Source organism: Balearica regulorum, chromosome 5, assembly GCF_011004875.1.
Source record: "Balearica regulorum gibbericeps isolate bBalReg1 chromosome 5, bBalReg1.pri, whole genome shotgun sequence".
In the NCBI taxonomy this organism is placed as follows: Eukaryota; Metazoa; Chordata; class Aves; order Gruiformes; family Gruidae; genus Balearica; species Balearica regulorum.
The window spans coordinates 70,633,598-70,659,509 of record NC_046188.1 but is presented as its reverse complement, the minus strand read 5'-3'; the positions used below and the strand labels follow the sequence as shown (position 1 = coordinate 70,659,509).

Below are 25,912 nucleotides of genomic sequence, written 5' to 3'. Positions count from 1 at the left end.
ATGCCGCAGACTCGGAGACAGAGGGGTGCAGTAAATAAGCTGGTTCAATACCCGAATTGTACCTCAGCTCCGGCGTTAGCCAAAGCCGTGCTTTAGCGCTAGACTGTCCTTTGACCTTACTCCAAATTGCAAAACCGATCGCTCACTCGTTTTACGTGTGGACGTTCCTCAAAGCCTTGCCATATGTTCAAATGGATACGTTCTCCACTAGCACTCCTGTCTTCTGTCCAGACTTTGGAATGTTTCCCATGAAAACTAAGGGTGGGAACATGAAAGCAGAGTATTACTAACGATGCACAACAATTTGCATCCTCGTTATTTAACCTTTTGCCAGTGAGCTGAAGAATTTCATAGGCCTTTAAGAAGACAAAACAGAGATCACAAGAGGCGTTTGCATTTCTATATGCAGAAAGATACCAGTCTTAGGTTAGCAATGTTGAAGGACCATCGAAGGTTCTTTCCCCGTAACACACTAAAACTTGGATGTGGTTGACATTCTCCTGGGATTCATACTTAACGCTAGGGCCTAAGTGCTCATGGATGATCTCCAAATTAGCAAGGGCAGGTGCTTTAAATTAAATGCAGTAAACCAATGGGCACTAAAAAAAAAAAATGATTGACTCATGGATACCAATAATAAAGCAAGCCATAGTCAAAACAACATTCCAGCTGTATTAGTGTGAAAACATGATAGTGCTCATTCTTTCACAGCTAGTATTATCAAATATGAAACAAGAATCATCATCTGTAGGCTTTTTTCCTAGAAATTTAAATTAATTCTTGAAATGAAATTAATTTCTTCTCCCTTACCTCTTCCCCCATCCTTAAAAGTGGTACAGCCATAACGAGAGCTAATCTGAGCTTTAGTCCATGAAGCGCAGTGGATTGTTGAAGGAAAGAAGAGTTCTCTAATATTATACATCCAGCTTCATGACTGAGCAATGGTTACAATAAGCACTGTGTGTGAGAAGCTTTAGTAATGGCATTCTCATCAAAATTTGGCTTGCAAAATAATAAAGTTTTTGTAAATACATTATCTTGATGAAGATTTTAACAGTAACACATCAAGTCCCATAAATGACAGATGTTATGATCTTTAAGTCCTAATGCCCTGAGAGGAGTTTAAATAAGTGTCAAGTACAAATACAAGTTCAATACAAAACTGCAACTGCTTAATTTCTGCCTAATCCCCTTTTTCTACTGCAAACGCATGGCTTTGTTTTGCTTTGTTTCATCTCCTGCATTGATTCAATATCCAGAGCAATATAACAAACTCTACCAAAAACTCACTTCAGTCTCCATAGCTATCAGATTCTTTAGCTTGTAAATATGCTGAAAGAAAACTAAACCAGACGAAGGAAAAAGCTCAAGCTGATAATGCTCATGACGTACTGCTGCAGCACCCTCTTCTGGTTAACGATGCTGATACAACGACCTTAGGAAATTTAAAAGTAATTCCAGGTACAAAACCCAAGTCATTTGCAACTTAGGCGCTATTTCCCTAATTAAAAAAAAAAGAAAAAAGAAAAACCTTCTGCAAAAGCCAGGCCATAGAAAGCTAATGGTAGGAAATGCAAGGGGAAAATAAAACCCAAACCCCAAGTTCATACTACGAAAAGTCCTCCCAAATAGCTGACAAAGTTATTTCACTAGTAGTAGGCAAATTTACAGTCACAAGTTTAAACAGAACAGCCAATAATCACAACTTGAAGAAGGAAGAGCAGTAATTCAAATGTTTAATGAACTTCCACCTTCCAAATAGAAGGAAAAATTGTAAAAAGACAAAATTATATAAACACTTAAACATATGAAAACATTGTTAAGTTCAACATATTTTACAGAGATACAGAAATTTGCAGCTGCCTACAGACCGGACAGTTGAGATACGGTAGGCACTTCTACACGATGAACTCAATTTCGGTTAGATCAGCTAACAGCTGGTTACAACAGCTCAACCTACATAATATACAGAATATATACAAAAGCAATCTGGACCGCACCAACGATACTACAGATACCTCCTACATTTGAGTAGCTCAGGCTCCTCACTAAAATTCTAACGCATTACAAACTCAGACAACGCACCAGAACCAAGAGACGGGTTGTACTGGACAGAGACACTGAATATCAGATCGAACTTGCAGTTGGAGAGAATCTCACAGATGGAACCTGATGGCTTTGAGTCTGTTACACTGCAAAGTCTATGGTCAAGCACGGGGATCTTTAGTCTTCATGACAAAAGTACTTCTGACTTTGGCCACCTGGTTAATTATTAAAGGTATTTGCTTAATCAGAAACAGGACTATATTTTCTATGTTTTGGGAGGGGTTGCAGGAAACTGGTAACAATCAAACGTGATGTGATATGGTAAAAAGCCATGCAGGAGTGAAGTAATGATAGTGAAAGTAAATTCCAGTTAATTTAGAACGTACTCATCATTGTTGTATACAAGAGCTCCGAAAATCAACCCAGAACAAAATTAACATGCTACGTCAGAAGAATATCCATACTAGGAAAGACTATACAAGGAGGCCAACACCACCAGTGACTGAAAGAAGATAAAAGGGAAATTGAATTTGTAAAGGACGTAAGAAGTTCCTCCCTCTCCTCCTAAGAGACCTCTGCTTTTATAAAAACTTGTGGTCTACACCAATCCTCCTGGATATCAACCAGTTATTAGACAAGATGACTAAAGAGCTGAGCAGCTGACAGCATTCTCATTCTGGTGAGAGATAGCTTGAATTCTTACAAGACTAAAATCAAAGAATATCCAAGTCTGACTCCTTCAGTCCTGCATATGGATCTAGTGAATCATCTGGGGTCCTGGAGCAAATTTTGATGAATCAAGCTGACAATTCTCCGCAGATAGTGGTAACCAACTGGTACATTGGAGAGAACAGCAGAAATTTCCTCCTCCCTGGGAAAGACAAAATCATCACATATGTTTGAGAGGATACAGAACATTTAATTCCCCATCCCTAGCTTTGACACTTGGGTCATACAGGGTGGTTCTTTCTGATCAACTCACCCAATATTCCCAATTTGGTTTTGGACAGTAAAAGGCAGTGAGGCAGACGGGTAGTCGGCAGATAGAGACAGGGCCAACTCAAACTTGGCAAAAGCTGTGGAAGCGGAGAACAAAAGCTTCACTCTGTATGCGAAATAAACACAAACAAAAAGATCAATACAAATGTCCAGCTACCGCCTTTGAATTAGTAAAAACAAATGTTGTAATCGATGCAAGGAGCTCAGTAAGTTCTAAGGAGTTCCAGCATATACTAACAGTAACTTCATAAAAGAGGTTGAAAGAACCTTTCCACTCTAATCCTATCAGCACTCTAACAGAATACAAAACCCCAACTTCCCTCACAGAAAAAGTTAATACACACAATTCACAGAACCTTTCAAAAATTATGGGAGAATATAGAGTAATAATAAAAACATGTTTTCTAATTAACAAAATATTCCAAGGTAGCTGAAGTTTTAAGTAGGGCTGATTTACCTCCAATTCCGTAATTCTAAGAGTTTCATGAATCCAGCCCTAAGTAAAGCAGGCCAGACTTCTGTCTAGCACTGTACGCTTGTCTGTGAAAATGTGGGTGGAATTTTATTGTAAATACGGGTAGGACCATCACCAAGGACCAGGAAGTAGATGCTTTGGGATAGTATAAACTAGAACAAGCACAATACCAGTATTTTCCAGGTAAATCTCCCACCGTTTGCAACTTCCTGAGCACAGGCTGCCCCCGCACCTGTTTTGTTGACGTAACTAAAGATAGGTTTTATGGGATTTTTGGCATGTAGTAGACCACCACTCTTGCAAAGGGTACTACAAAATTAGAATAACCTATGGGAACAGCATCAAGGCATGCAGAACACTTCTTAGTTAAGGATCTACATCAATAATAAAAGGATAAGGTGAAGTAGTATTTATCTGCTTCCATTGGGACATGCCACAAAAATCGGGAAGTAGTATGAGAAAATGAAAACTAAAGAAAATAAACTTAAAGTGCATTCGTCCTTCAACGACTGATTCTGCTTGGCTGAAGCAAACAGAAGATTAAAAGAAACAAACACTAAGCTACAGGTAAACTCTTGGCTCTGTTTCCTTTGCATTGCTACACTCTGGCCTAAAGTTTTACGTGAGAGAGTCAAGTCAAACAGGAAAGCAGCAAGGAAGGAGAGATTACATGATAGTAAGGAGGTGGCTGAATCCAAGAACAGCTTAATTTCCATGCATTTGGGTATTACAGAGCAACATATTAAAATAAATTAGATTGGTGTTAAAAATAGTTGCATAAAATCTCAATTTCAAGAAAACCAGATTGAAAATATTTCAGTGTTTCTGATTATCTAGAAACGCTCTCTGAAAGACCAGTGTGAACTCCATCTGAAGTTACTCACTTTGTGTCACTGATATCTGTCTTCAGAAGATTAAATTTTCCACCCCATCTCTCCAGAAATTCAATCTCCTCTCCTAAGATCTTGCAACGACTCACCACCAAAGAGACGTCACGAAGAACCTAAGTGGGCAATCAGAAAAGCAGTCCCATTGGCGCTCAGGCTGGTAAACTATGTGACACTTGAAAATGCAGTTTATGCTAGAAAGTATACCAAAAAAAAGTAGTAACTGCTCTCTCAGTTTGGATGTGAAAATGAAATTGTACAAGCATAACAACAAATAATACGTTCTTTGCCCTAAGCTTTGTAAACAGGAATACAGAGACATGCAGGAACTCGACGTTTGGCTTGGCAATTTAAACCATTCATCCTTTAGGAAGCAGAATGGCATTCAGCTTGATTCTGTAATTTCTACCAGCAGAAAAAACCCGATATTCAGAATATTTGTGAAGCAGATTTTGATTTGCATTGATGAAGCTTTCATTAAGATGTTTTTGTTCTCAGTATCAGCCCTATTCTCTATGACAGAAAAGATTTAGTGTTTTTCTGGAGTCTCAGGGGCTTTCCTGGGACATTACCTGGGGCAAGTAGCACAGCGTGGGACACTTTTCCTGCCAGCATCCCTGACTTTCAATAAACTGGAAGATGAGTCTTTGGACTAAACACGAGGAGGGTGGAGCTTTCTCCTCTGTAATATGAAAGAAAAACATGTTACCAGAAATGTTTTAAAAGTCGCGTAGTAATGCATTAGCAGATAAACCACAATTTTACAGATGTCTTCCCAAGAACAGATAACCAGGGCAGCTACTTTCAAGCTACTTGAAAAATCTTACCATCTAAGAGAGATTCAAAGTCCAGGCTAGCTATCTTTCTGGAAGGATTTTCACCAAAAACATCACCATCTGAGAAGCAAAGGAAAAAAACCCAAACAGTAGTTATTTCCATACTTAGTTCTGGAGTTACAGCTCTTCCTCTTCTGAAACAGCCATTCGTTACGTACTTTTCTGAATTTTTATAGAAAGCACTTGTAAACATATTCAAAGCCACCTCTCTCAGCTTACATGCTCCCACTGTGGTAAGTTTTCTATTTCCTTTTAGCAGATCTTCACAAATATAGAAACTTCAGGATTCTATTATCTATTTAACCTTTCAAATTCATAAAACAGAAACCTACCAATTTTGTGACTTACCTATTGGGGGTCCAAACACAACTGTGAGTTCAATAGAATCATAAAGAAAACTAAAGACTGCTTGCTGTTCACTCCATTCAGTAATCTCCCACTCAGTGAAGCTAAAAAGAGGGGAAGAAAACCACCATCACCCTAAGTTTCAACCGACCAACCAATACAATTGTGTGAAGGATGAAGATCAGAGTATTAAGTGCACTTGCAGCTTTTACCACATAATATACCAGTGAAATTTTCGGTTTCCAACAGAATGTAATAATCTGTTGGGAATGCAAGCATAATAGTATTCATTTTACATAAATGTTCATTGTGGAATTGGAGGAGAGTTGGATCTAGAAAGACTGAATGTAGAGTATCACTGCAAAGTTGTTGATAGAAAAAACAATGCATCACACACACAAGTTCACTGAGGCTTTATTGCTTATCCTAGGCTGCGAGGAGATGGGCATCAAAGATTTCCCAAATCAAATAACAAGAAAAACAAAAAACAAAGGCCCCAGAACTAGTTGATAAAAATAAAACCTGAAAGTCTTTTCCTTACTTGTATGTCTCCAGGAGTTCCTGGCAGCTTTTTTCTTTTTCCTTTAGCTCGTTCATCTGAGCAAGCATTAGCTCATTCTGAGTCTCCAGATCTGACAGTTCTCTGCAGAGGTAAGCCAAGCACATGAGATGTAGCCCACTGGTTAAAAAACCACCGACCCTCTCAAACCTAAATGTGCACATGTTGTTGAAGGTCTATAGATCCTCTTTGAGATCTTACCTTTGAAGTTCCTCTTCTTGGGCTTTGAGGCTTTCCAACTCTACGAGAAAGGGAAAGAAGCTATGAGAGAAGAGAGCAGCAGCAGCACAGCAAGCCCTAACTTGCTCTGCAGTCAGCGTTCTTAAACATATGAAAGATCTCAACTGGATGTCTGGGGAAAAACTGTCCTTCTCATACTTTAACATCTGTGTAATTAGCTATATCCAACGCAGAAAAGAAAGCAGTAGTGTTTGCATCCATATCAGAATTAATATTTCAGGGTGGGAGTTGAATATCACTCTCCAGAATGTAACAAACAAAACAAAAGTGCCATCCAGCTGGTAGCATTACCTTCCTCTAGGTTCTTCCCTGCTGCCATTTCATCACTGCAGTCTGCTTCCCGTTCTGCCCAGTCAGAATCTACGGCAAAGAAGTATCAGGTCTCTGCAGAACTCCCAGATTCAATACTTAGATTCTATTTTATTTGTCGACGGGTTCTATAAATCTTAGTATTTCAAAGCTAACTAAGAAAAATGTACAAAAAGCTGGGAAGGCATCTACCAAAACCCGCAAAAAAGTAACAGATAACAAGGAAGACTACTCTTATTGCATTGTTTCAAAGCTGCTACTGTGCAATTTGATTTCTACTTAAGGCGTTGGAAGAAAAGTGAAAACACACAGAGCATCGTTATGCAGCAATGCCGAGTACTGACTGCAGCTCGTGTGAAGGCAGCCCAACAAGTTTTAGACCACCCAGCTATGATGCTGAAAACAGTATGGCCTGGAGTGCAAAGCTGAGTCGTGCCTACCTGCAGGACTGCTGGCAGGCTTTGCAGCCATTTTCAACTGCGTGTGGCCAGCACCTGGACCGATCTCGCTAGCAGATTCAGCCAGCTTGCTTACACGTTCATAGGCTGCGGTTATAATTCTGTGTTTCAGTGCAGATACACTCCAAGTTTTGATATGATGTGTAAGTGATTTCCACTAACACGTTTGCAGACACAAATGAAGGCAGTTAGCTAACTTGTAACAAAGGTTTGTAAAATTCCAAGCAAGTACCAAACACAGAATTGTGAACTGACCATTTAAACAGCAGCTCTGCAGATAACCACAGAAATCAGCATATTGGTCACAGCTTTGGAAACACCTACCTTCCTCCAGAGCAACAAGACAGCTCTCTGCCTCCTTCAGCAGTTCATCCACCTTTTCTATTCTTGACTGTAGCTTTCCATGTTGTTCCTAAGATGGGAAAATTGTACTTGAGTCAGTGACATTTTTTAAAAAGCGGAATCGTCTTCTGGGACCACCACGTGGATCTTTGCTTGCTAAGAAACTAAAGAAGCTGATATAACCTGTCATTAGAACAAAGGAGCAGACTGACCATGCGTAAGAAAGTACTAGGTACTTAACAATGTCTCTTCCTAATGACTTTTCTTATGAAGGGATGAGATAGGACATGGAAATAAATACATTTCTAGAGCTTCTAATACATACAAATTTCTGATACCTATCACAATGCATTAGTTCTGCATTTCCTTGTTAGTTACTAATACTGATGTTACTGCAGTATAATGCGCTAATTTCTGATGACATTTCCTTTAATACTCCCGCTTTTCACTCTTTAATTGCCAAAACCCTCAGGCAGAAGATTCCTGTAGTGTAAGTGCAAGAAAGTCACTGTCCCAGGATGTTTTACATTTGCATATAAATAAAAGGGAAGCACGTTTAATAAGAAGGAAACTTTCAAGAGAACGTGTGCTTACATACAATACTTAGGCTCCTAAACTTGACAGATGTCTATGGTAGCAGTTCCTTTTTTTAAAGCTAAATCTTTGCAGCCTTGTGGCACATTACCTGTGCACTCTGCAGCAATTTGCTGTACAATGTCACCTTCTCGTTGTGAGCCAAGATTTTACTCTCCTTGGTGAAATAGGATTTCATTTTGTTCAGTTCTGCTCCAAAGCTCCTCAGCTGCCATGAATGGAAAATACAGAAGAGAAAGTGAGTGGGAATGTGCAATAAAAGATTGTTCAATCGATCCTTTAGACTCTTTCTGCCTTCTCTGCTCCTCCCAATATCCCATTTCTGTACTAGCAGTATTACATGACACTTACAAATTCAATCAAATTTAAGACTGGACAATCCCTGTTAATTCAAGTACAGTTGCCTACTCAAGTAACTGTTTTTCTTCGCAAAGATCCAATGAGAGCTTTACTCAAATAGGAGCTGTCCAAGTAGCTAAAGAGATGCTTTCCCCAAAGCCCAGAGCACCTTCAGTCAGTAGATCAGATGTGACTCACCCAGCTGTTTGAGATGTGTTTGAACACTTGCCCCAGTAGTGCTAAGGAGGCTAACTGAAATGCTCGCGGAAGCCCAGGCAGAACCCAAACCACAAGAAGTAAACCAAAACTAGTTTTAACAGAACATAGCTACAGATCATGCAGTTTGATGTTTTCTCTGACAGCTGTCAATCCAGAAGCCCCAGAGGAATGTACAAAAAGCTTTTTTCCTACACTGTTTGCTATCCGCCTATTTCCACTAGTATCGTTCTAATTGCAGTGTGTAGAGATTTGCTTAATAAGCTTTCAAATTTGTTATTCTTCACTAAGTGTTTTAGGTGCTTTCATTGGTCGTAAGTATAATTCTTCCTGAATCTAGTTAATAACCTAGCCTTAGTGATATCTTGTATCATTCTAATTATGAACTATGAAAAATACTGTCTTTTATCAAATAGAACCACGGAAAACAGAATCTCTTGACCTATCCTTAATATATTTTACAGGGCACATATTCTTGCATTCTTCTGACATACTGAAGTTCTTATATTCAGAAAATATTTTGCCTTGTATCACCTACCTGCCTACTGTTATTCTGTGACCGTTCTGGTTCTTGTTTTATTTGAATACATAAATTAACCTCACTTCATTATGTAAGAAACAACATTATTTCTTCATGTAGTATTACCTCTTCATCAGAGCAGGTTCTCATTACTTCCCACAAACTCTTATTCACATTCACCAGGAGTTGATCTTGGACATTTGCGTACTGTTTTAACCTGAAATGTGGAAAAAAAGGTTGAAAGAAAGTCTTGTTGCAACTGCACCAAGCACATAAAGCTGCACATTGGTATTTATACAATTCATTCCCCTTTTCCAATGAAAACATGGAAATGTACGTATTTTCATTAAGCCAGGTCTTACACCTTGGCAGGACCCTCTAAAGCCGTGATTAAATGGGGGCCATCTTTGTTAAACTCTAGCACGTAATGCAAAATTCATTTCCCATAGTCTTTTTATTGAGGGCAGGTCTGGACAGGAGGTGGAGAGCTAGAGAGCCAAAGTAGGAAGTGGTGCTAATGAGGCTGGGAAAGCCTAACTACTGATTTTTAATTTTATCATAAAACCTGATTTTGCACATAAATTGTAAAAGGCATAATGAATCGGACTAGAAGTGTCCTTCAGATAAGAAAATAAATCATATAACTGTATTCCAATCTAATAAACACTGGAAAATTGGAACAAGCAGATCGTAACCTTTTATGATTCTGCTTTCTATGTTTGATCATTTTTGATGCAATTTAAAAAGTTTTACTCTAACTGTTCTGATGTGCAACTGAAGCACTGTATTAGTAAAAGATAGATTACTTGAGGAAAATCAGACTTTAATTATCTTCATAACCACAAGTCCTCCCCAACAGTTAGCCCTATACTGTCTAAATCTGTAATAAACTGGCTACCGGCATAAAAAAAGATTATCATTTTTTATTTTTCCCATATGCAATGTATTAACTTTCTTCAGGCCACTTTGCATGCAACCAGAGCTGAAAAATAAAATTACTAATATACTCAGTGACTGAAAAAAACACTTACTCATCTATCATCTGAGAAAGGGCCTGGCAATCTTCTTCATAAATCCGCAGCTTCGGGCGATAAACATATTGGCTGTAAATGAGGTCTTCTGGAGTAGGCGGTACGCTGACGGCACACTGGGGAAAAACAGAGAGAATTGTGAAGAAAAAGAAAGACGCATATTTTTCCAGAAACAGTAACTTCCAATCAATTAATGTACAGAAACCAGCAAAAGGCCCAGAATATTTTTGCAGAACGAAAAGAAAAAAAAAAAACACCTAATGGAGGCAGCCTGACATACTTAAATGATTGTTTTCATTCTGGACTTGTCCTGTTTTGTTCTGAGACAAGTTAGTGATACAATCTTAGATAGCTCATGCTGCTTCCATGCCCCATGTTTCCTCACTTTTGAGCACAGACTTCCTTTTGGGAGACATGCCCCAGCACTACAGCTCCAGAAAAAAATAAATAAGATGGGAAGAGGTTAACTTCCTTTTAGATGAAGACTGGAAAAATGGATGTACATTATCTAGGTAACAAGAGTGCTCTAGAACAAAACAAGATAGCTGTGCTTGATTCAGAATCCAAGTTCCCAATTTTCAACAGTCTTAAGCACATCAAATAAATATGACAGGGGTATTTCAGCAAGCTACCTATATATTGAAGCACATAAATAACTGACATTAATTCCATCCCTTTGGAGAAAGCTTTGAGGGGCTTTTGGGGGATGATGTTTGTCTTTTCTCAGAGATCAGTTACTAATGAATGGTATCAGAGCTTTGTAACCCTGATGAGTATTTTGGGACAGCTCAGGATGAATAAATTTGCAAACTGGAAGTGTAAACTAAACTGTAACTAAGATAGTACAGCATTTTAATAAAAATGGAAGATATTTTAAAAGTCATAAAGGATGCAATTTCATCAATAGAAATTATATTAATTTAGCTGTGATTCTTTGTAATAAGTTTTCATTCTTTTATCATAACTGCTTTAAAGAACTTTAAACGGACAGACTTTTCATTCGCTCTTGCGAAGTCGACACACAGACATTTTGTTCAGTCAGCAGTGATGCAATGAAGGTAGGCAGAAGACCACACCACTATGTGTGCCCCACAAGCATATCAAACCAGCCGCGGGCACTGGCTTTCTGCAAACTAACAAAGCAGGGCCCACAGTTGCAGTCCTTATTTCCAGGAACATATCTATATTTCTAATGTGAATATTCTACTGGCATATTTGCCCTGACAATGAGACTTCTTACAGCAGTAAGACCTCGTTGTACAGGAGCCAGTTTTCAACTGATCTGAGGTACTAGAATGAATTTCACAAGTAAAGAACTTTCACAAATATACCACTTTCCATGTGACGAATACGGTCTTGACCGCACCTTTTCATACAGAGCACCTACTTCACTCTTACGCTTATTATCATAAAGACATACTAACAATTCCTACCAAAACAAAACAGGTGTCCTGCTACCCATTTGAAAGGGGAAAGATTGCATCTCATTAGAACTTACTTAGCATTGAACATACTACTGAAAAGTTCTCCAGCACTCGAGAATAAGCTCTGGCATAGAAGAAACTCCCCAACCAGTGTCAAAATTATGCAGACACTGCTAAGATTTTCCACTTTCCAGGATGGCTCTTCCATTGCTTCACTGCATTGTTCACTGTGCCAGTAGAAACTGCAGTAAGCAGCAAGAAATGAAAGTATTTGAACTAAATCCCCATATACTTCCATTAAATAAATGCTAAACATTGCAATCTTACAAACAAGCTATCTCTGTTTATGAAACTTAAAACTTTTCCATGTCGGTATAATACCTACAGACAGAAAACTAAGCAGCTCATTCACACAACTTCATTATGTACCATTCCTTATAAAGATGATTTGTGAAACCCAGACAGGTAACAGAGACCAGCCCCAGCCTACAGTTAGAAATTCAGTTGGCTACACAAATGTGTATGAATAAGCAAGTCTGAAACACTAGTCTTAAGAAAGCTTGTATATGAAAATAAGGTGCTTTTACTGAAAGCAAATGCCAAGACCCTGTTTTCAGGACGATTGTGAAGTAAGCTTATTGCCTTGTTCAGCATCAAGTTCCTACCGGTGAGCGGTACCTGTCTACAGGCAAAAAAGAAGTTGTTCCCATATCTGCAAGAGCTCAACAGAAACCTTTCAGGGTGAGGATACTGAAACTGAGTTCAGGCAGAACAGACTTAAGGGGAAGAAATAAAGAATAGTAATGGTGAAGCACTTATGAAGAAGAGAGTAGAACAGGTAGGAGGAGGCAGAGCAGCATTTCAGGATTCTGATTTCAGTGGCTGGTGGACACAGTAGAAAGACAAAGTGAAAAAGGTTAGACTGAGCTTCTAATTCTTACTTTCAAACTTATCATCCTTAAAACAAGTTAAAAAGGCAAGAATTACCATAGTTATCCAAGAACAGATAATCCTGAATATATGGTATTTCATGAAGAGATTGAAATCTATTCTGTTTTTCAGTACTGAGGTAAAAAAAGCATCAGACTTAGAGGTGAACAGACAAAGAGACAAGAAGAAGCACGTGGTGTCTAACACACTTTTCAAGGTGGAACTGACTTCTGTCTTAACTCATTTAAAGGCCTTTAATACAGACCAGTTAGTTGATTAAAAAAAGACAAAGGATTATAATTTAAGGTCAATTATATTATGCACATCAAAGGACAGATACTCACATTGGCTGGAAGATGGCTATGCCGGGGCTTCTGAATTGGAACATGGACTTGAAGAAGTGTAAAAAACTCCCCAACCGTGATAACGCCACTCTGAAATTTCTGTAGAGATTAGGAAAAAACATACAGATCAGTACGTTTTTCAAGCAAGAATGCTTACTTGTATATAAGGACACAAGTATTTTTCCTGTTAGGACAAGAAGCTAGCATCTTTCAGCTCTTTACATACCTCCCGTAAGTTATCTTCACAAATGCTGTCTGTGAGAAGCTGAGACTCCATCTGACTGCTTCGCTGAACTAGCCAAAAAAAAAAAAAAAAAAAGGATATTGCTGGGGTTAATAATATTCTTATGGAAATATGAACCTAAGCTCTAGAAAAAAAAAAAAGCAATTTTAATATAGAGCTTGACCTTTATGTATGTTTCCAGTGCTGAATGAAGGAACTGAGGAAACAACTAATTGGGACAAATAATGAGGACTAGATTAAAAATCTAATGTAAAACAAAATATGTGTCAGAGTGGTAATGAAATGACAGAACTCACTTTTCTATGGGAGGGAAGCCATATGTAACATACTAAGAAGTAATAAAACCAAGAGACTCCAACTAGTTCATAGAGGGCATCCTATGTAGACCAAGCATCCAAGGTAAAGACACGGCATTTGCGTTCTGAGCCAACAAGGGCTGGTTTCTCACTCAAAGGAAGGAGCCCAGCTTCTACTGGATAAGGCATATGCTTTCCCAGTTGCAGGAGGCCAAAATTGGAATTGGTTTTGTAAATTGAGGCAAAATACCACCTGTCAGATGGTTGGCAAATTTCTGCCTCATTGTTAAGTAACAGCTAATTAGCAAGAGCTAATTAAACCTGGGGGCTGAACCTGCTTAGAGCCTGTCCCTGAGGAGTCTTTTTCCCAGAGCGCAGTGCTAAGACACGCTGGCTCATTCTGCACGGAACCAGCTTAAAATCATCTTTGGGCCAGCAGAGTTTGAGTTGGGGCTTTGCTCCACTCTAATGTAACTAAACTGCCTCATCAGCCCAACTTGCCCCTGAAAACAAAGCTATACTGAAATTCCGCTCCTTTTTCTTCCCATCTCAGGTTTCCTTGAACAGCGTGGACCCTTAGCCAGAACGTAAAAGCACACCGAGTAGGAAGGTGTGCCAACAGGCATTCACGGCCCTTCCCAGATGAAATACATGGTACGGTTGGGGATCTTCCTTGATTAAGCATAAAGAACAACAGTGTTTGAGAGCATTACCACAAAGGAAGTCTTACTGGTTAATTCTGTGTCAGCCTTAACAGAATCCAGAGAGCAGCTGGTGCTGGCGTGAGTACAATCAGGGCTTTTAGCCGATAGATTTGGAGGATCTTCTCCTTCGTGAACTTCTACTTGGCTGCGAGACACAGCGCCAAGTGTAACCTAATATTAGCAAGTTTAAAAAAAAAATTAAAAGAGTTTTATGAAACAAACCAAGAGTAAGTCAATCAGTAGTTTATTGTAGCTGTTTCTTGGCATTCAGAATTGTTTTGGTTTTAGTATCAGCACATTTTATATCTAATCAGCATGACAAACCAGCGTATGGCTAGTTAAGCTATTTCCTACAATGACGTAAAGGAAGTAAAGCTGCAAAATCCTTCATTCATTTCTCAAAGAAAGCAGTAGCCACCACAGCACGCCCTTCCAGCTTTTGGAACTAGAAAGTTTCTACTGATGATGTACAAACCTATTTTTAAGGTCAGATTAATGTTCCATATCTGCACAGATTTTTGTGATTCAGCTGCAATTTGTGCTGTCTATAAAAACCCTAATATAAACTAAACATCCCTGTTTGGATTTTAAATAATTGCTTTAGGCATTACTCTATCATTGTACCTAAGCAACAAGAAGCCAATAGTTTTGTTCAGAGGACTAAGAGTAGTTAGTCGAGAAAGGATTAAAAGGATACTATGGAGACAATTACTTAAATTGACATATCCCTTATTCTGTCTGGTTTGCATGGTTCAGGAAAGTCACGCGCATCAACCTGATTCTTCTATTTTGGCAGAACAATGAAAAATACAGATGACAACATAGCAAAATGACAGCAAACTGGTGGTTAAGAGAAACAAGAAAGCCTACCAATGGCTCTGCTTACACCCCAAAATTTAAACAGAAGCCCTGTTAGTGTTCATCTGTATCCTTATAATGAGCGATTAGGCTCACCTGCAAGCCTTGGCAGGCCTCACCATCCAAGTTTTCATCCCTCTTGAGCTTCTTTGGACTTTGAAGATCCTCCTCATCTAGTCCCAAAGCTCTTTTTGTGTTGTTGCAAGTTTTTGTCTCTTCATATTGATTCTGTTCATTGTGGGAGATTTGTTTTTTGCTTATCTCGTTGCAAGCATTTTCCACGAATTCAGAGCTTACAGATTCATTTGAATCCATTTCTTCTAGGCAGACAGGAAGAAATTCTTCTGCTATAAACTGAGAAGGGCTGAAATTCTGCCTACTAGACTTCTGGTTACCTGGGGTTTCACCAGCGTTTACACTTACTTCTGAAACTGGTGCTTCTCCTTTGTCTGAAGATTTTGCATTTATGTCTTGTACACTAGAAACAGAAGGAGTCCTTCTGTTTGGTAATTTAGGCTGGAAGATACCTAGAGGGATATTTATTCCTTGATATCTACCCTTAAGTGTCATGCCCAAATTTGCATCCATGGGAGCAGCTCCAGGTTCAAGACACGTGTTCTCCTGCTCTTTGGTGTTAAATGAATTATTTGGTTCATTTACAGTATTTTTTCCTAACTTCAAGGTATTCTCTGGCTGAGTTGATGATTTGGGCAGCTGGTCAGAAAAAGCAGTTTCAGAAATGGAGAGCGCTACAGATTTCCTTCTAATATTATTCAGTTTTGAACAAACATTTAAGATACCTGATAATTCAGGTGCAAGAGTGGGATCTATTTGATCTCTTGGACTGTCACTGACCAGAAGTTGCTTGGTTTGTTCAGAGTTTATTTGAAAGTCTTTTGGAGGTGTCTCCCCTTTAGCCGACAGCCCCTTATTTTCCTTTGATTCCTCGTTAGAAGTTGTAACAAGGTTTGCTCCGGCCAAGCTTAAATCTGTAGCTGAATCTTCATTTCTAGATGAATCAGCTTGCAATGTGTGGTTTCTCCGAGTACTGTGTGTGTCTGGAGACCCCGTCAAAGAATCTGGTTGCTGGATGGGAAGGGAAACACGGGATACCAAATCGCCACTTTCTTCGCTGCAATCCGTGGGCCTGTTACTTGGAAGCTTGAAAGACACTCTCTTTGATTTTGGGTTTTCTGGGGGTATGAGATCCTGCTCACTGTTTACCGGGACAGAAGTATCCGTGGGAAGGTCAAGATCCTGTGGTGCCCGCACATCCATAGTCTCTTCTGGAAGTGAGACGGAATAAACGGAACGCGGCATTGTGCCACTGTGGACTTTGACAGCTCCTTTCTCATGAGGAAATGCTGAGGCTGATGAAGCAGAAGGGGGAATGCTGGGCTTATCCTTACGTTTTGTATGATACTCAGCATGCAGGTCTTTTGTATGGGAGGAATCTATTTCATCTCTGCAAGATGACAACAACTCACTACGCAAGTCTGGTCCCTGAGTGCTTTCATGTGACACTTCTTGGTTCTCAAATCCATTAATATTGTTATTAACAGCAATAGTATGAGATGCAGTTATTTCCATATCATCTTGGTTGTGGGTAAACACAATGGTTTTGTCAGCAGGAACTGCAGAAGTGGCTGGAATGGGCACTCTGTCCTGTACGTTGATTTCAGTACTGAAACCAGCTGTAGGAGTTTTTGTGATCTCCATATCCTCAGCCGTAGTAAAAATGACGGTTTTGCTATCTGAAATAGCTTCCTGTTGGACCTGCCTAGCCAGGTGTAATCTGTCCTCACAAAAGCCTCCTTCGATACTTCCCTCAACAGAGTGAGACTCGGTCATTTCCATGTCAGCCTGGTAACTCGTAAACATTATCGTGGAGGTTAAAGGAACAGGCTGATTGGGTTGCCTACCTTGCAGAGAATTTTCTTCCAAAGCTACATTGTGGGTTTCAGTGATCTCCATATCATCCACAGCAAACACAGTAGCTTTGCTATTTGAAAGTGCTTGCTGTCCAGCTTCCCTACCCAAGTTCAGTTTATCATCACATACAACTTTTACGGTCATTTTATCAGCAGAGCAAGACTTCATAATGTCCATGTCAGCCTGGCTACCTGTGAGCAGAGCAGTTTTAACAGGATGAGCTGAAGAGACAGAATGAAGCCCTCCCTCATTCTGCGAGGCAATTTCATGGCCTATTGCAGCCGTATGGCTCTGTGTGATCTCCATGTCGTTATTCTCATCGTTCAGTGAAAATAAAACAGTCTTTTCCCCTGTTGTTCCCTTCAAGCTTTTCCTTCCAGTCCTTTTAGCCATGTTAAGCATCCCTTGAGATGCAGCCTTTTCCACAGATTTGTCAACTGCAATAGTATCGAGTCTACTTATTTCCATGTCATCATTGTAGGTAAAAATACAAGTTTTATCTCCAGAAATCAAGGGTATGTCATCATTTGAACTTTTACACTGCAAAATTATTTTGTCTGCTGAAACTGTATGACTTCTGGTGATGTCCATATCAGCCTCTTCTGAAAATATGGTAGTTTTCTCACCTGCAAAAGGCAAATGTTTTAAGCCAGTCGTGGTTAATGTTTTGTTGCCAGATTCCAAGGAGTACGCATCACACGCAGGCTGCTCCTGACTATTTGTCATCATGACCCCTTTTTTAAAGAATATTATTTTATTTTCATCTTGAACAAGGTACCCAGGTACTGCTTTTCTCTCTGATAAGACAGCATTGACGTTGTGATTAGGAACCATTACCGCACAGTTTCCAGTCAAGTCCATGTTTTCACCAGAGGGAAACACAACTGACTTTTCTGAAAACGCAGGCAATTGGGAACCTCCCTGATGTGGTTCAGACGTATTGGCTAGTGACGGCTCTTCAGCACCCCTCAAGTGCAGGCTGTCAGCTGAGAGAAGATTTTTAAAATCCACTTCTGAAGAAACTGTTTTACCAATTGAAAAGTGTCTCTCAGAATCTACTTGAGTTGGCAATATTTTGTTTACTAACTTCATAGTACGGGGTTTCTCTTGCCTGTCAGCGTTTGGGCAATCTGCATTTATTCCTAATATTGTTCCAAGTTGTTTGTTTCCTTTCATTCCAGAGGGAGCGGGCTCATTACTGGAAATCAATGAGCCATTTGGAGCCAAAGGAGTAACAGCTTGCTTATTTGTGTTCATTTTCAAATCCCCACGTTCCATCACTGCAGTCTGACTTGTGATGTCTACACCAGAACTACCAGAAGACTGGAAGGTCTGGGTTTGCAGCTGCTTGGATATTACATTATTTTGATTACGATTATTCTCGTATTCTTGTACTGTATTAATAGGAGCAACATCAAAGGCAGCAGGATGTGTTTTGGTTATGTCCATGCTTTGATCATCTGAAAACATGCCTGGTTTGTCATTTGTGCAGGAAACTGAAGCATTTTGAAAGTTTTTTCCCAAAGGTTGAGATACAACAACTTTTTGACTTTGCAAAGACATGAACGCACATGTGTCAGTGACAATATTCTCAGGGACTTCTCTCTTTTGCTCTTGTAATGAACACATGCTCTTTGCACAGGAACTTGGACCACGTGCCTGAAAGTTTGGGTTTCCAAGCTGCTTATCAACCATTAATATCTCAAGATCTTTAGTATTAATTTCTATGGCCTGGCTTCTTTTAATATTCCCATTGATACTGATCACCTCAAGATTTTCCTTGTCCGTATCTAAAGAATTTGCAGCTTCACTGACATTTTTGTTCTGGTTCTTTCTTGGAATTATTTTACAATGCATTTGTTTTGCTTCTGCAATTATCCCATTGCTTTGATCATCAATAACAGCAGCATGGCATTTGGTTATTTCCATTTCTTCCTGTTCATTTAAATTGGGAGATGTAGATGTGTTATCAAGAGAATGAGGTCTGCAGGTGACGGAGATGAACACTCCACCAAGAGATTCATTTTCAACATTCTTTCCATCATCCCTGACAACACAGGCTTTAGTCAAGTCCATATCTTCTCCTGAGAATATTACTGTCTTCTCACCTGGCAGAGCAAGAAGTTGAGAGTTTGCCTGTCTGTGCTGAAGTCTACCCTTAGAAACACCACTGGACACTGAATTCGTACAGGACTCAAAGCCAACATTCACTGAAGCAGTCCCGTGATCCTGAGTCACTTTTTCAGTTCGTTCACCTGAGCCTAAAGATAGTTCAAGTGCGCTATTTTTATATGACAATGAAGCTCGATTATCTAAAGACATCAGACTCTTCGTAGTGTCCCTCTCACCATGTGCTGGACGTCTCTTTTCTGCTAGTGAAGGGTTTGTATTAACTGGCTTTCCAAAAGTTTTATGGTGTGAACTGTTCATTTCTTTGGCACTGTCATTATAGATTACGTCTGTATAATTCCCAGTAATTTCCATGTCATCACATTTAGAAAACACAACAGTTTTTTCACCTCGGAAGACAGTCTCAGAAGAAACAGATCCTGGGATGGCAGACATTGTTCTGGCCTCTTGCTTAACAGTTCGCACCATGGTAGGATCTCGTCTGTCTTCAACATTTAGTATTTTTTTGTCTGTACAAAGTTGAGGGTCCTGCTGAACAATTAAGTGCTGATTAGATGCTCTCTTTAATATAGAATTATCGAACTCTGTGGATGGAAAATCCTTTTTGAAGTTTAGACTTTGATTCTCGACACCAACGAAGGGAAAAGACATTTTTGCAGTGTGACTAGTTGTCATATCCATTCCATCATCTATGAATGCCTCAGTAACATCCGCACGCAGTAATTGCTCCGGTGGAGCTTCACAAATACCAGAAAACATAGCTTTAACATTAGATGCCTGGCATTTTGTCATTTCCATTCCATCATCTTGCCCTCTAAAGACTTTTGTTACATTGCAGGTGTCCAGTGGTTCATGGGAATATACCAATTCCACCGAGGACTGTGCCATGTCTTCTGGGACTTGCGAAGGGACAAAAAAAACATTCTCTTTTTCAGGTCCCTCAGTAGGATTGCGTGCCTTTTCATTTGACTTCAAGCTCATCAAAAATTCATTGAAATTTATTTTTTTTACAGTAGTAGCATCTTCCTTCTGTTCAAAAGATGGGCACGAAATGTTTGTAGGGTCAGAGAAAAAATGAAATTCTTTGCTCATTTCTGCCTTTTCATTGTTAGAGTTTAACCCAGCCAGAAATGATGTGATATCTATTTTCTCAGTTCTGTCAGCTTGATTGTTTTTCAGGTTACGTGTAATCACTGCAGTGTGACTAGCTGTCATCTCCATTTCATTTTCATCTGAAAAGATGAGGGTGGTGTCATGCCTATGTGTTCTTTGAATAGCGTTGTCTGCATCATGCCACTAAAAAAAAAAAAAGGGCAAGAAATTACAGTTACTGACACTTAAATGATACAATGGATTTTGCTATTTAAAACAAAAGTCAACTAAAGCAGTCCTAGGGTTATAGCTCTATCTTTACATACTATTTTTTTTTTTTAAATATTGCTTTCAATCTTCCTTGACAAGCAATAACACATTCAAGAAAAGCACAATGACTTAAATATTAGAGCGTATCATATTTAAATGGCTTTTTTTGAAAGAATGTGTCTCAGTTTTACTGTTGGGCAAAGACTTCCCATCTAGGAATATCTTAGTAAGCATGGAACAATTACAGAGTCTTATGGATAAGTTGGAAGTTTTAAGAGATTTTTCCAGCACTGACTAGGTAGATTTTAGTCTCTTTAATAGAGAGGATTTACAGTTTTAAAGCTGTGGGAAAAAATTGGCCAGTAACAAGATATAACACTATTTTATCCAATATAATGAATATACTGATTAAGAACAGCTTCATGTTTACTTCAAATTACATATGCTATTTTATAAATGCAAGAAACAAAATATACTAGGAAAAGCACAACCATATACGTTACCCAAAACAAGGAGAGACAGAGTTTTGACCTGACCTTTATAGCCTCATGGTATATATCTTCTCATCCACACTAGATTTTAACTGCTTTTTTTGCTGTTAGGTTTTTTTTTAAACATTTGTTAACAAGAGCTAATGTATGTTTTTAAGCCCTATCTTTACACTCGACATAAGAGTCGGAAGCCATTGCAGTAAGGGAGACCATTTTGACAGTGGATTTGTTTAACACCACAGTGCCATAACTTCATCACTGAAATGTGCCACAGATCGGGATTTCTGTGCAATTGTGCCTGTGAAGGTCTTAGCTAAGAATTTTGTGCTTTATCACTTGATTCAGCTGAAGAATTTCAGTTACCTTTTTATGCTAATCATTGCAATTTGTCTAAAGCTTTTTAACAGCAGGAACAAAGAGTACATATCTGCATATCCATTCAACCCATAGAAGAAAAAATACACAAGCAGAGGAAAAATACATAACCAGACCTCTCTGAAACATAAGCTCCTTTGCATATTCTCAGATAAGAATTGAAAAGAATGGAGGAACTAGCTCAGGTACTGAAAAATTAGCAAGCAATTTTAGAAGCAAGAGGTATCAATACTGCAGTATAATGCCTACAAGGTTAGGAAAATACTTCAAAACGTAGAAGATTAGCTTTCAGAAGAACTTTATGTGAATGCAAGAATTTATTTTTTAGGCACTTGAGTTACATTTTTCATCTTTACTACACAAATTATTGGAGTATATTTTGGACACTGATATTTTCAGCACCAAAAAAATAAAAGCCATATACCTCAGTCTGCTGCACCAATGCCTGGATGGGGGCATGAAGCAAAGTGTTCATCCCTGTCAAAAGAAAAGGAAATAATCCATTTGTTGTGCTATTTTCTTATTATTTTATCCACTGAGCTGAAGATCTATACACTCATTTTAAAAATACCACTGAGTAAGTAAGTACAATTAAAACCAAACATGTCCTGAAAAATATTTTCCATGTTCCTTTCAGCACGTGGAAGAGCTACCCATGCTTCTGCAATACAATGCCTTAAACACCTTTATGGGACAAAGCCCCTTCATGCAATAGTCATCTCGGTCAGGGAGATTGTTCTAGGCAGGTTAAAATTACTCAAGCAGAATCAGTAGTTTTGAATATAGTCATTTTGCTATTAAATCTGTTTCCAAACTCACCAGTGATCTCACATGTAACAGCTTCAGGTTCTTCATTTCTACAAAAGGTGGGTGAGGTAAGCAGTTTGTTAAAAGATTTCAAGACAGAAGGCTTCAGCAATATAACGAAAAGGCAGGGAATTCTGTTGCATAGCTCATACGGGACTGGGCAGCAGATACCACACACTACATATGTGTCTTCAATATATTCTAATCTGAGTTGCAATCTTAGTTTCCCTTGAGATTCTCTCACCTTAGCATGCCACAAAGCCACTGTTCAGCATACAGATGGCATTGTAATTCCTCAGTGACAAGTAAAAGAAGAGAAAAGATTAATTCTTTATTTTTAACTCAGACCTTCCACTTCTAGTCATTCCTTTCTCTCTGGGAAACTGAAGCTGTGTTCCTAAAGCATGAAATCATTTCTTTGTAAAACAAAAAGCCAGATACAACGTCCAACTTGTGTGGTTTTCTGTCTAATTTTTAATGCCTTCTGCTTTCCACTGTTTTGACAATTGCTCTTTCAAGACCAAGAAACCTTAGCTAGAGTACTGATTTTTATTTATATATATGTGCACGCGCGCACACACATGTATATATGTTACTATGTTGGGTTGATACCTTTAAAAGCATGAGTTAACTACAATTGTACATAAGCTGTTTCCTTGCTATGTATTTTAAAGGTAAGAAATTCCTCTTCACACAGAGAAATTGTCTAAATCTGTTATTTGCCTTACCAGGTTACTTTAATTTTAAAATCCCATCATTGTGTTTTATCTAGATAAAAGAACTTTGAGGCCAGACTAACACTTTACCTACCTCTGAGGGAAAAAGTCCTGGTGATAAATATCAAAGGCTATGTCTATCAGATATGGAAACTGGTAGGTTTTTCCTGGTGCCGTGGTTTAGCCCTAGCCGGCAGCTGAGCACCACACGGCCTCGCTCGCCCCTCCACCCCTCGTGGGATGGGAAGGAAAATCAGAAGGAAAAGGTAAAACGCAAGGGTAGACTCCTGGCTGCAAACCCTCCCAGCTTCTGGTGAAAATTAACTATCCCAGCTAAAAACCAGGACACCTGGAAAGCATTCCCAAACAATCAGCTTTGGAAGGGAGCAGTTTCAAGCCATAATTGCTCAGTTTTTCAGAAACTGCTATATTTTTTGTGAGCGACCACCACGGTTATATGCTTTCTTTGCTTGTATCCCTTCTTTCACCAATCAAAAGCACTGAGCAATTTTACATCTAGATAAATACGTATGCCAGATTTCTTCAAGGAGTAGTATTTTGATGGTTGTATGTCATGTGAAGAAATGTATTTGCAGGACAAAACTCTATAATCATGGGAATTTTTTTCAAACTTACTGATTAAGCAGGACATCATCCCTCGTATCTGCTGCACACTCTAAAATTGTAAGGAAATTAGACATTACAATGTGAGAAGCATAATCAAACCATTCAGAGACAGAAGTGAACTGCACAGAAAAGAATGTTCTGAAGTCCTGACTCTTGATGTGCCGTCTTATCGTGGCAAAACCCCAGAGAAGCAAAGTACTTGGAAATGCATTAGCATTCTTCCTAGGTAATCTTTGACAGAGTGAATATGACATTCTGCCCAGCCTTCTTTTCATTTAAATCCCCAAGGCAGATGTTGTTCTACGTGCATTTTCTCTAAGAAAATAACTCCTTTTCTGAGCTACAAGGTCCACAATACCAGTAGCTAATGGGTTTTCGGCCAGTCCATGATAAACAGCCGACTATATTGTTCCTTACCCGTGACTGACAGGCCTGACTTCTTAAATTCAGGCTAAAATCTTGTTGCTAATAGTCTGCGAATCCTATCAGGAGAAGAGAATGGAGTTTTACCTGTACTTTCTGTCTCTGCCGTGTTATTCTTAAGATCCCGCTGGAAGACTCTGCAGCTAAGGAAAAAAACCCAAACAACAAACAGTAAACAACCCAGTTTTTGAAAAACACAAGACCATTGTTTTGAAGCAAAGAAAAAAAAAAACCAAAGTTAAAAAAAAAAAAATCAGCCCTAATTTCAATCTTTTCCACATGGCATGTTCTGAAATGACATACCAAAAGCCAGAAGCTTACTGAACCCAACCATATTTTCCAGCAGGAAGATGCCATTATCATACTTAAGATGGAAAACACTAAAAAATTTAATGATATTAAATTCACTGAAACGGTTGGGGTTTGGGTTTTTTTTCCTGGCTAGGAAAAGAAAATGAAAAAATGGCTCTCTTGGGGCTCAAAATCAGCTCAATGTAACAACAGTCACCACTTTGCTGTCACGGGATACTCACAAACACATGCAAACAGCAATTTTAGGGGATACCAGATTATTACCTATAGCCTGCATTTTACGCTTACATAAAAGATGTAGATCTGCATCCTTCAGATCCAACTTACTTTATGGTGTTCGCAAAGCTGACACGGCGGGAGTTTTTCCTACGTTTTTCTATATTGATATCCTGACAATAAAGAACACAACACTTTGATATACAGGGAACTGTTCTTATCCCATAAGCCACAATAAGCATAGCTTTTCACACAACACAAAAAACCCCCCCAAAACACACCCCACACCCCCCCCCCAAATAATAATCTATGAGTCCAACAAGTACAACAGATATTTACCAACCCTCTTTAATGGGCAGGCTGGTGGTTTTTTCCAGATGTAAAACCATCTTACTGACTATACCAGTTTGTAGACTGGTGGATCAAACTTCAAGTCAAAGGGACTACAGCAGGACCAAGTTATGCCTCTTAATCTCTGTTTATTCCTCTTTTCTTGATAGAAGAAATATTCTGATGTAATAGAAGTATAAGAAAAACTCGTGGATTTCTTATTAAGTAGTCCTCCAAACACTATCCTCCTGAGCAGTTGTTACAAGTTTTTGCACCTGTGTTATTCTAGTGACACAGTTTAATCAGCAACAAGTTGAGGAGCAAACTGAAGATGTTAAGAGCATCGGCAAGAAAAGACTTAGTAGACCTACCTGTGTCAATTCATTCCCATTTCCCAGATCATCAAGAGGATTTCGCGGAGCCTTTAAAATCTAAAAGAAAATATAATAGTTGAGAAGATAACTACAAGAAGTGATGACTTGGCTGGAGTGAGTTTGCAAGAGCCACCAGTGCCCCAGCCAGTCATATCAATCCAATAGGCTCTTTCTGTGCTTTTGGAATGCTTTTCTTCAACTGCAATGAGAAAACAAGTTCCTCTTTACAGCTCCCCTTTCTTTCCTTCCCTCATTCGCGCAGTTTTCTTTTGAGAAATGCCTTAAGTTACTCACAGAGGACAGTCGCTTCCCTCTGATGTGCTCTGTATTATCACTGGAGGGGGAAAAAGGGAAATGGGTATTAGGGCATAAACTTGAACCCAGATGTATTTCTTGAACAGTACTACTACCTTTTTAAGGTTAATAAATTGATTTCTCCATTATTTTTACGAGTGTGAAATTAAAAAAATAAACAAGCTTGCTTGGAATAGATCATTCCAGCACCAGTTCCCAAAAAAACATTTTGAAAATTCAGCAGGTTGCCCTCCAAACCCCACGGTCAGTTAGTCTCCAGACAATCTACTGCTGTGAGATTTCCTCAGAGCTTTCCTACACACAGCCAAAGAAATTTCCTGTTCTTCTTCACAATGGAAAACACATTTCATTCAAGAGATGCTGAAGTGCATGCAGGGATTAAATTGCCTCTGAATGATAATATTTATACCACAATAAAATTCTTAGAAGGTTTTCACTTACTTTTCCAAGTTAGGGTCTGTGTAAATCTTGTCCATTTTTGAAGGATACAGTACTGAAATCCAAAA

The 25,912-nt window shown here is 38.9% G+C and overlaps 1 protein-coding gene across 1 annotated transcript; it reads right to left on the bottom strand.

The window, feature by feature from the left end:
• Positions 1–1,719: 1,719 nt before the first annotated feature.
• On the bottom strand, positions 1,720–25,912 carry KNL1 (kinetochore scaffold 1). The gene is made up of 25 exons (XM_075755648.1): positions 25,848–25,912; positions 25,386–25,425; positions 25,089–25,148; positions 24,499–24,560; positions 23,947–24,002; positions 23,446–23,485; positions 22,106–22,143; positions 21,711–21,763; positions 15,093–20,354; positions 14,165–14,309; positions 13,121–13,188; positions 12,895–12,993; positions 10,197–10,312; positions 9,292–9,382; positions 8,182–8,298; positions 7,479–7,566; positions 6,679–6,747; positions 6,349–6,388; positions 6,130–6,231; positions 5,592–5,692; positions 5,235–5,303; positions 4,980–5,089; positions 4,405–4,523; positions 3,029–3,151; positions 1,720–2,917 (listed from the first exon to the last, which is right to left on the bottom strand). Exons 1-25 carry the CDS (start codon positions 25,880–25,882, stop codon positions 2,812–2,814), a joined length of 7,209 nt encoding a protein of 2,402 aa, XP_075611763.1. The 5' UTR covers positions 25,883–25,912; the 3' UTR covers positions 1,720–2,811.

Coding starts and splice junctions, on each gene's coding strand:
- KNL1 (XM_075755648.1), bottom strand. CDS start 25,882: ATGGACAAGATTTACACAGACCCTAACTTGGAAAA. Junction 9,383..10,196: donor CTTTCTCAGATGATAGATGA/GTAAGTGTTTTT, acceptor TCCACATTTCAG/GTTAAAACAGTACGCAAATG. Junction 7,567..8,181: donor AATTGCTGCAGAGTGCACAG/GTAATGTGCCAC, acceptor TTCCCATCTTAG/GAACAACATGGAAAGCTACA.